The 10,911-nt window shown below is 36.0% G+C and overlaps 1 protein-coding gene across 1 annotated transcript; it reads right to left on the reverse strand.

Annotated features, from left to right (window-relative positions):
* Window positions 1–927: 927 nt before the first annotated feature.
* LOC112008535 (uncharacterized) lies at window positions 928–6,817 on the reverse strand. The gene is made up of 7 exons (XM_024040861.2): window positions 5,652–6,817; window positions 5,491–5,556; window positions 2,720–2,864; window positions 2,413–2,631; window positions 1,746–1,965; window positions 1,430–1,625; window positions 928–1,321 (listed from the first exon to the last, which is right to left on the reverse strand). Exons 1-7 carry the CDS (start codon window positions 6,800–6,802, stop codon window positions 1,210–1,212), a joined length of 2,109 nt encoding a protein of 702 aa, XP_023896629.2. The 5' UTR covers window positions 6,803–6,817; the 3' UTR covers window positions 928–1,209.
* Between the last annotated feature and the right edge of the window lie 4,094 nt (window positions 6,818–10,911).

A 10,911-nucleotide genomic window follows, 5' to 3' on the forward strand; every position in this document is an offset into this window, starting at 1 on the left:
CAAAAAATGTGGTATTTGGCCAATTTGGCCAGCTGCAGTCAAAAAAAGCAACACAGTTGGGGTTCTCAAATATCATCCTCCTCACCAACAGTAAGGGAACTGAAAAACAGTTGGCAACAAGTCCAGGAGACCCATTGGAGTAGTAGAGCACTATTTGCAGATCTTAGACAATTATGCTGTGTGACTAATATGGCTAAAAGTGCAACAAATTCTCGCATTCATTATTTTTTATCAGAACATTCAAGGTGTAATGGATATGTCTGGTACTAACTAAAACATCTATGCTTTGTACTTTCCGAACCTGGTATCAAAAAAGAACATTAATAAGCTTTACAACCTGATCTTATTGCACTTGCACAACCCATTCTCTCTTCTTCTTTTTTTTCCCAGATTGACTACTGTCTCCCTCATCCAAAGGAAATTCAAGCTCATCTGGATGAGTTGCTGAGAATATTATGAAAAAAATAAAGCTTTAAAAATTTAAACTATTGATTCCATATTACCTATGGGGCATGGGCTTGAGGAGGGAAACTTTTTTTTTTAATATATAATAAACTAGTAACTTTTCATTAAACTGAAAAAGATCCAACATCAGTTTCAAAAAGAAAATCCAACATCAGCCTTCCAAAACTCCCAGACTGAAAGGGGAAGGGAAGAACTGTTACAGATCAGTACTGAATTATAGACAGCAGCACTTAACCATATTATTGGCTACATTTTTGAACTCTCTCTTAACCCAAACAAAAGAAAAACTTAAGATCAAAAAGGCATGCAATATAAAACTTTCATCCAATGCCATGTACAGTGGCAAATTCATCTAGAGCTTACCATATCTGTGGCATTACTAATAACACAGTAAATGCACCATAAGTTATTAAAATGTCTATGAAAAATTTCTCCATAGTGGATATCACATGACACTATCTATAATCAACAATCAGTTCAAAGTGCATTTCAGGAATTGATAGAATAAATTTCAGCCTAGAAGGATATGCTTGTTTCATCACTATGATAATAAATTCTCAGAATCTAATCTAGACACTCTGTACAACTCTTAAGTTCCCTCAACTGATTTTGGGGGTGCAATCGTTCATTCCAGAAAAATATGATTAGCAGCTAAACTACTTCATTTTCACCGAATTAACATTAAAAAAAAACAATTGTGTATTTACACCAAAAGCTACAATTCTACAAAAACAAGTAACCATGCTAGTCTTCATCAGAAATCTTTTGCTTCTTCCACTTATAGGCAGCTTCCAAGATTTTAAGATTAGTCGTCTGAGTTTCCTCAGGGAACATATAATCGATGTATTCCTCATACCTGCCAATTTAAAGTTGTTAGTACTGGCAAATAAGGAAAAGCCTAAAGAATGCAAGGAACACAATTATATCAAATCTTAATAAGACTTTTATAAGTTAATTAACATACCTAGCAGGACCATCCTCAGACACCATCTGCCTCCTCTTTTTCAGCTTCTTTGGCAGCTTAGCCTGGACTAAACTAATATCACCAAGCTCCCCAAAACTGCTCTCCATGTTCAGCCACTCTTCCAGTAGCATTGCTCTTTCCTCTTTTAACTCAGGTGCAGATGTTCTGTAGTAGTTAATGGCTTTCTCAAAAACCCCTGATTCATAGAAAACAAAAGAAAAGGGTTAGAGCTTGTTTTATTTGTGATGGAATTTAAACACAATCAAATTATAAATTAAAAGAAGTAAACAATAAGATTTTGCCAAAAATTCCTTACTTCTAGCATGCTGAATGCATTGCTTCTTTTGTTCATGATGATGCTCCTGGAGATCATCTTCTGCCAAGTCTGAACCCTTAGCATCCTCCTCCATGGCAGACGCCTCAAACTTTGCATAGCTTATCCAGACCTTCAAGTGCTTAGTTCTGTCCAGAAGCCTCTCATAGAGCTCTCTGCTCCTTTCAAATTCACCCTCTGATATTTCAAAATCAATGTATGCCTGTCACAAAATAAATAAATGTATTATTACCAATTATCTAAAAATCAATTTAGTCAACAAGCTTTAAAAAAGTATGCCAAAGCTTTCTTACAATCAAGTCAAATTGCTACACTAGTAACCAAAAAAGTGATCATCACATCCGCAGAATTATGGGATATCAAGTGGCAAAATAAATCAGACTATAAGACAGAACTCACCCAATTTAGGTCACAAAAAGAAATGAATGAACTTCATTTATTTATCAGATAGGGCCCCTTTTTCATTATTTCTGGAATAGCAGGATTAAGAATCAAGAAACAATAACTTATTTCATTTTTATGAGTAACAGAAAATTTACTGAAAAACTATGGAATGAATCAAGAAACAGCATCTACAAACATCATCCTGAAATAACTTCTTTCATTTTTACAAGTAACAGAAAATTTACTGAAAAACTATTGCATGTACCTTCCATAATAACTCTGGCATATCCAGTGCTGGTTGGGCAATTGCAAGCTCAAAGATTTCCCTAGCTCGCTCAGTCTCACACAAAGATCTCTCTAACTCCGCATACTTGCTCCATGCATAACAGTTTTCAGGCGCCCACTCCAGATACTTCTCATAAAGCTTTCGGCCACGGTCTATATTTCCAAGCTGAAGCTCTATCTCAATATACTTCTTGAATATCTATTGGGTTAAAAAGCAAAATCACAAGCGTGAGAATATGTGGAATATGCCAAATATAGTACATATTTAAACTCAATCAGTAAATGACCTTATCTTTAGGAGCTTTGCCAATTGCATTTCCCAGGATTTGTCGTGCAGCCTTGAGATTTAGCTGCCGGATCTCAAATTGAGCAGCTAGAAGCCATAATTTTGCAAAAGAGAATTTCTCATGAGGAATGAGCTTCAGACACTGCCTGGAAAAATTAACAGTAAGTGAGCAATCTCTTCAAAGTCACTTGGGTTTGTCCACTCGTGTGAATCATACATAGAAAAACCAGTTACAAGTGCTGTTGTGAATGACTGTGTAAGTAACTAATTTCGCATTAACAGATTTCATATAGTAATTTTTATAATGAATGTACATCAGAGAGATTTCCAAGTTGTAAACACTTACAATTCCTTATTAATTGTTCATAGGAACCAAAAAAAAAAACTTGAAACCAAATTGATTGTACAGCATAAAATCTCCTACATAACCGAAATTTATGATCATGCATTAACTAATCAACAGTCACATCGTTTATAAGTTATAACCATAAAGATAAACTGAAGTATTGAAAATGTAAACTAAGTTTTTTTTTGGTGCTGTTTTCAACATTCATTTGTATAACCCAAGTACATATATGGTATTTATTTTATAAAAAAACAAAAAAAACAAAACAAAAGATTGCATTCCCCCACCCTCTATTAAATATAACAAATGTGTGGTTTGACTCCTCTTCAGTCTGCTGAAGTTTTTGACCCCTCAAGGGGGACATGGTCCCAAGTTCCAAGCATGCCATTCTCAAAAGCGCAAGTGTTACCCACCGCCTTTTGGTTGACATGCTAAAGCCTATTGCCACCAGTTTGACTTCAAACATGGGAAGGTTATGCGTCCCTCAAAGTTTGTATTCATGGACCTTTTTTGTTGATGCTGGAGGAGAAACTTATGACCCTGAAACAAATTCATGGGTTGAAATGCCAAATGGCACAGGAGAGGGATGGCCTGCACAGCAGGGAAGTACAAAACTGAGTGTTGTAGTAGATGGTGAATTATATGCATTTGAAACTTCTAGTTCCCTGGATAATGGTAAAATCAAAGTATATGATCAAAGAGAACCTCATCCCCTCCTAATTTTAGGATACCATTTCCCTTTTTGCACATAGACCCACTACTTATAAAATGCGCCTAGGAGTGAATGTATTGGAGCATTAAGCTTCCCCAGCACCAGGATATAACAATAACAAACCTTAGTCCTCAAATGTTCAAACATTGAGGTCATCTATAGATCCTTCACAGACTAATGAGGGTCATTTTGTATGTTCTTTTTCACCTTCTATCTTATACAAAAGTCATTCTCTCTTATCATGTACTTAATTACTCTTTGAAAGTATCACGACTCAACTAAAAGATTTCAGGACAACACATGTAGTAGCCCTTGTCATGCAATTGAATGCACATGCTTATCTTTAGTGCACATGTGTGATTGTTCACCATGAAACATGAATGAAAGGAACTCATAACACACTTGAATTTCACCGAGGCACTCTATGATTTATTCAGCAAAAAAAGTACTCTGATTTATATACATAGTCAGCACAGGCAGGAACAGTTAACTGTCATTGAATGTGGATTTAGAATCCCAGATAGACAAAAGAAAATGAGGGTTCCAGCTGCTAATTTTTACTTCCCTCAGTCTCTCTCTCTCTCTCTCTCTCTCTCTCTCTCTCTCTCTCTCTCTCTACCTTTTTTTCCTTAATAGTGGGAAACAGTGTTTCACTGAAAAGTCCCAAATTTTTACTGTTTGATGCTGAAACAGTGTTTGATTTCAATTGCCCGTATTCATAATGCAAAGAAAGATTTGGAGCCCACTACTTCCACCTCCGTTTCATCTATCTTTTCACTGACCTACTACATCACATAAACAGTATAATAATTTCTATGTTTCCACTACTTTAATTCTACAACAACTTCTAACAACCTGTCTAATTTACTTGAAGGCATAAAAGATTAGTTCCAAGATTTTGGGGTTGTCTATGGATCCTCCAAGACTAGTCAATACTCTTTTCCATCATTCTATTCTATCCAAAACCATACTCTATGTTACTTAGTTGATAAATCATTTTTCACTACTTCTATCATTGTTATTATTTATATTCCTCAACCTTTTTTCGATCCTTTAACTTGAATTAATTCTCTCTTTCTTATTGGTACACTAATCGCTCTCCTATTTTAACATAACCAAACCATCTTATTCTTCTTTTGAACATAAACAGATTAGAATTATTGACAACATCAGGGGTACTATTCAATTTATACTCTCAGAAAAATAAACCTAACAAAATTTTGGGTATGGAACTTGACATTTTGAGAAGTAACTGAAAAAAATTCAAAATTAAAGTACTTTTAATCGAATTTACAGATTTCTTAGAGCAAACCTGCATTTTCAATTAATTTATTTAGTGCACTAGTGTTATTCATTTGGAGGTGAGTTTCACACCATATTAAATATTGCTACTAAAGGACACTCAAAGTTATGGTAGAGGATCCGTATACTATGCATGAAACAAGAACTACAAATGAAAGAGAACGGCATCAAAATAGCATGTGAAACACAGCACCGCCTCGTGTAAACATCTAAATTACAACCTTGAATTTATTTTGGCCACACACAGCAACAAATACGAGTGAAGTATGAACAACATCATGCAAAAGCATACATTGAAAACAACACAATCTGTTAGAGCTATCTGCCACATTTTCAAGTCTAAACATAAACTTTATGCAGTACATCAACTTCACCAACCACAAAAATAAGTTTTTGACAGTCGCAAACTTACCTATACACATCTCTTGTGCGCTCCACATCTTCTGCATCAAGCTCTTCATAAAACGCATAATTAATCCTAAAAATCACAAACAAAAAAATCAGCAACAAAAATTGAGCATATGAACTCGAATTAATCAAACTTCAAACTGCTTTCTCAACCACATTACTTACCACAAATAAATATATCGCTGCCAATACCGCTTCTCCTCAGCAGGAGGCACATTCGAAATGGCTCGCTCGTACACTTCTCTAATCCTATCCTTCTTCCCAACATTCTCTTCCAATCGAATAAAATCGAACCATGAATCATAATTCAATGGATTTTTTCTTACTTCATCTTCATACTGAAACCTCCTCTTTCCCACAATGGCATCCTCAATTCCTTCCTTATCTCCATACTGTTTCTCAAATGCTACAAATTTTCTGTACAAGTCCTCAGCCCTTCCTTTCGGTATATGATCAAGAGCGAACTTGTAGATAGACCTAGCACGCTCTGATTCCTTACACCGCTCTTCGAATTCAGCGAACGCAACGAATAACTGCTCGGCTTCTTCATCGTCAGCGCGTTTTTCAACGGCTCGTTCATAGACATTCCTAGACCTAGCAGCCTCGCCATTCTTCATCTCGAACTTGGCGTAGCGAATCCAAGCAGCGACCTTAGGGTGACACTGCACGAACCGCTCGAAAATCTGCCTGGCTCGCTCTATTTCATTGTAACGGAGCTCGAATTTGATGTAGGAAAGCCAACCTTGCTGGTCCGGCATCCAACTCATCCACCGCTGGAAGATCTGTCTTGCTCCGGCGACATTGCCGAGCATCTCTTCCATGTGAATGTACTTGTACCACAACTGATCCACTCTTGGCAAGAGAGTGACGGCACGGTCCCACACGTTCCTCGCGTTGTTGAGGAACTTGTTCTTCATCTCCACCTGTGCGTATTTCAACCACAACGTGTGGTTCCGATAATCCACCTCGAGAGCTCGTTCCCAAACGGAGCGAGCTCGATTGAAGTCCTTCTGAGACTCCTCCCACTGCGCGTACTTGATCCAAACACTGATATTCCATCGCACGCGGCGGATTAGGTCTTCGAACTCCTTCCGCTTGCGAAGCCGGTACTCGGAGAGTTCAGTCGCGTCGGTGATCTTCTGCTTCGGAGGCCGAATCTCAGCCTCTTGTCGTTCACGCGCTTCACGGAGGATCTGCTCGGCGGTAATCTGAATCGGCGCCGGAGTTTTGTTCTTGACACGTGTCGGTCTCGGAAGCCTCACCTCCGTCTCTTTGCGGGTGAGAAACCCTAGTGTTGGCTCTGCTTCTTTGGCCATGGTTTTGGGTTTACGGGGGGAGAGGGAGAGAGAGAGAAAACTAATATTTATAGTCTTCGCCAACACCGACTTTAGGCCATTTAGGGCTCTATGGGCTTTGTTAATGGGTTGAGTTCTGTTTAAGCCCACGAACCAGGCTTATTCTTAATTTGAGTCACATGTTCTTTTTTGTTAGCTTTAGATAATATTATGTGACAATGATTAAGGCTGAATAATGTCTCTAATAAATAACTTTATTTTGAAATAAAATTATAAAATAAATCTAGGTCCAAATAATTATTTAGACATGCTTTTCAAGTAAAATAATTTATTTTCTTTTTTTTATCCAATTAAAAAAATTATTTTCTTTTTATTACTTATACACTTGTTAATTTCATTATCCTGTTATTTCTATTATTATTTCTTGTCTTGTTACATGATTTAGCTTTAGGCCACCATGTCATAAAAATTATCAATGGTTTGATTTGATGAAATAAATCCAAATAATTTTATGACCATAAAATAATTAGTTAAACATCGAATAGTCCTTATTTAGAAGAAACTAGGAAACATTCTTGGCTCCCATAGGTGCTTCACACCTTCTCACGTAACCCAACACCCAAACTTGTCCTTAGTAGAACGTAAGTCATTTTAATAAGCCTATGAAACTATAAAGATCCTACCTACAAATTTTTTTTTTTTTTTTTAGAAGCTACTTACAACTTATTATTATTATTTATTGTTTTAGAGAAGACCCTACTTACAAAATTTAGAAAAGAAAAATGAACAATAACTTGACGGAATTCAGTTTTGATATTAGACAGATTTATTTTTAGTGGTAATGTTGCCTTAAATAAAAAGAGGGAATGTGCAAACGCACAACACAACTAGCCAGAGTACTTCTTAGCCAAAAAAGAAAGCAAAACTTATGTATTGATTACTACCACAGGTTCTATTTGTAGTGTATGTTTGGAAACAACTTATTTAGTATTTTTTTAGTCTGTAGAAAGTGTACTAAAATATACTTGTACTCTAAGCACACCACTCAAGGTTGCGACTAGTCTATATCTATATCTATATATTACTAAAAGCTGAAGCGTAGCGTTTAATGCTGCTGCTCCCACATTACGCCACATCAGTTGCCACGTCATTTTTTTTTTTTAATTCCTTTTTAAAATATAATTTTTCTACAATTTTAAAATGGTTTTTACAAATTTCAGCCTTATAAATGCAGCCCACTACTTATTTATTTATTTCCATTATCACCCTAGAATAAATCTGTATAATTAATCCAGCACATTTCTTATTTATTTAGTTCTACTATTAAGTCCAACTTAAAACCTTTTCAGTTCAACTTTAGGGTTTTGTGTAAGCCTTTTTAGCTTAAAGGGGAATTTTTTTTTTCAATTTTTCTATAATTGCTTTTAACATTTATTTTTTTAATATTTACACTTCTCCAACCTTTCTCTCTCCTTTACCATTTCAACTCCCCACTACTTCTTCATTCTTTCTCCCTCCTTTACCTTTTCATCTCCCTACTACCCTCTACATTAATATCATTCTTCCTCTTTCCCTTCATCTTCCTTTATTTTTGCCTCTTCTTATTCACACCCTCTTACTATAAATTTGTCACTATCTCTTCTATTCTATGCATAGTTTTCCCTCACACGTGTGGTTCCGATAATCCACCTCGAGAGCTCGTTCCCAAACGGAGCGAGCTCGATTGAAGTCCTTCTGAGACTCCTCCCACTGCGCGTACTTGATCCAAACACTGATATTCCATCGCACGCGGCGGATTAGGTCTTCGAACTCCTTCCGCTTGCGAAGCCGGTACTCGGAGAGTTCAGTCGCGTCGGTGATCTTCTGCTTCGGAGGCCGAATCTCAGCCTCTTGTCGTTCACGCGCTTCACGGAGGATCTGCTCGGCGGTAATCTGAATCGGCGCCGGAGTTTTGTTCTTGACACGTGTCGATCTCGGAAGCCTCACCTCCGTCTCTTTGCGGGTGAGAAACCCTAGCGTTGGCTCTGCTTCTTTGGCCATGGTTTTGGGTTTACGGGGGGAGAGAGGGAGAGAAAACTAATATTTATAGTCTTCGCCAACACCGACTTTAGGCCAGCTTGGGCTCTATGGGCTTTGTTAATGGGTTGAGTTCTGTTTAAGCCCACGAACTAGGCTTATTCTTAATTTGAATCGCATGTTCTTTTTTGCTAGCTTGAGATAATATTATGTGACAATGATTAAGGCCTAATAATGTTTCTAATAAATAACTTTATTTTGAAAAAAAATTATAAAATAAATCTAGGTCCAAATAATTATTTAGACATGCTTTTCAAGTAAAATAATTTATTTTCTTTTTTTTTTCGGTCCAAATAAAAAAAAATTATTTTCTTTTTATTACTTGCACTTGTTAATTTCATTATCCTGTTATTTCTATTATTATTTCTTGTCTTGTTACATGATTTAGTTTCGGGCCACCACGTCATAAAAATTATCAATTTTTTGATTTGATGAAATAAATCCAAATAATTTTGTGACCATTAAATAATTACTTAAACATCAAATAGTCCTTATTTAGTAGAAACTAGTAAACATTCTAGGCTCCCATAGGTGTTTCACACCTTCTCGCGTAACCCAACACCCAAACTTGTAGTAGAACGTAAGTCATTTTAATAAGCCTATGAAACTATAAAGATCCTACCTACAATTTTTTTTTTTTTTTTTTTTTGAGAAGCTACTTACAATTTATTATTATTATTTATTTTTTTCGAGAAGACCCTACTTACAAAATTTAGAAAAGAAAAATAAACTATAACTTGACAGAATTCAGTTTTGATATTAGACAAATTTATTTTTAGTGGTAATGTTGCCTTAAATAAAAAGAGGCAATGTGCAAACACACAACACAACTAGCCATAATACTTCTTAGCCAAAAAAGAAAGCAAAACTTATGTATTGATTGCTACCACAGATCCTATTTGTAGTATATGTTTGGAAACAACTTATTTAGTATTTTTTTTAGTCCATAGAAAGTGTGCTAAAGTATACTTGTACTCTGAGCACATCACTCAAGGTTGCGACTAGTTACATTAAAAGTCAAATTCTTACCAATGTAAAAATAAAAAGAAGGTACTCCACATCAACAAGCCTAGGGACATCCAATTTTACACCTGCCAAGTTGTGATTAGTACATAATTAAAAGTGTCAATGGTGAACTCATGTTAAAGTGACGACCTAGCAATGTGTCTCCTAAGTATTGTTGACTCCACGAAGCACAAGCCTCTAGACTATGAGTAAGGACATCCTTCAAAATCAAACCATATAAAAAGCATATGAACTAGTCACACTACCCAAAAGAAGACTAACTTCAACTTCTCCATCCTATCCATTGCTGAGACAATACCACATGTTGCACAAGATCATGCAGTGATTATGACATTAAACGACAGCTCACACAATATTAGTTTGGCTCAATACATGTATAGATAGTAGATTAAGTATAAATACATAACATTGTAGTACAGATTGGGGTATTGAAATTAGATTGATTTCATTTTGCAGTTCCTCAACTCTTGGTGCATCCTTCCTTTCTTTCTAATGCATCCCTAAGTTGCACAGACACGGACACGGACACGGACACGACACGGACACGGACACGGGGATACGGCAATTTTTGAAAAATAAGGACACGACACGGCGGGGACACGGCGGTTAAATAATTAATTAAATTTTATATTTAGGCATATTTTTTAATGTTTTTAGACATAAAATACGTTTATGTCTAGAATTTAAATTATATAAAAACTACAAATAAGTAAACAACACCCAAAGTAGTACAATAATACACATAATGTTTAGAGTACAAACCATAAAAGGATAACAAGTTCAACATCAAACTAAAAACACAAAATGATAACAAGTTCAACGTCAAACTATAAACATAAAAGGATAACAAGTTTTAAACTTTCAAGATTATCACAGAACAACAAAATCATCATCATCAACATAATTATCATCCTCAGCAATACTTGTCTCCATCTCTGGCTCATCTAGTGTGAGATAAGCAATCTCAAGCAACCCAGGTCCTCCAAATGATCCATCCCAATTATCTCCACCAATGTCCCACTTCTTAG

Source organism: Quercus suber, unplaced genomic scaffold, assembly GCF_002906115.3.
Source record: "Quercus suber isolate HL8 unplaced genomic scaffold, Cork oak 2.0 scaffold_85, whole genome shotgun sequence".
NCBI classification, from domain to species: domain Eukaryota; kingdom Viridiplantae; phylum Streptophyta; class Magnoliopsida; order Fagales; family Fagaceae; genus Quercus; species Quercus suber.

What these genes read in the sequence shown, in the direction of transcription:
- LOC112008535 (XM_024040861.2), bottom strand. Translation starts at nt 6,802, where the DNA reads ATGGCCAAAGAAGCAGAGCCAACACTAGGGTTTCTCACCCGCAAAGAG. An exon ending in CAGCGATATATTTATTTGTG is followed by an intron (nt 5,557 to 5,651) that starts GTAAGTAATGTG and finishes TGTGATTTTTAG; the next exon opens with GATTAATTATGCGTTTTATG. An exon ending in TGCCAGAGTTATTATGGAAG is followed by an intron (nt 1,966 to 2,412) that starts GTACATGCAATA and finishes ATTTTGTGACAG; the next exon opens with GCATACATTGATTTTGAAAT.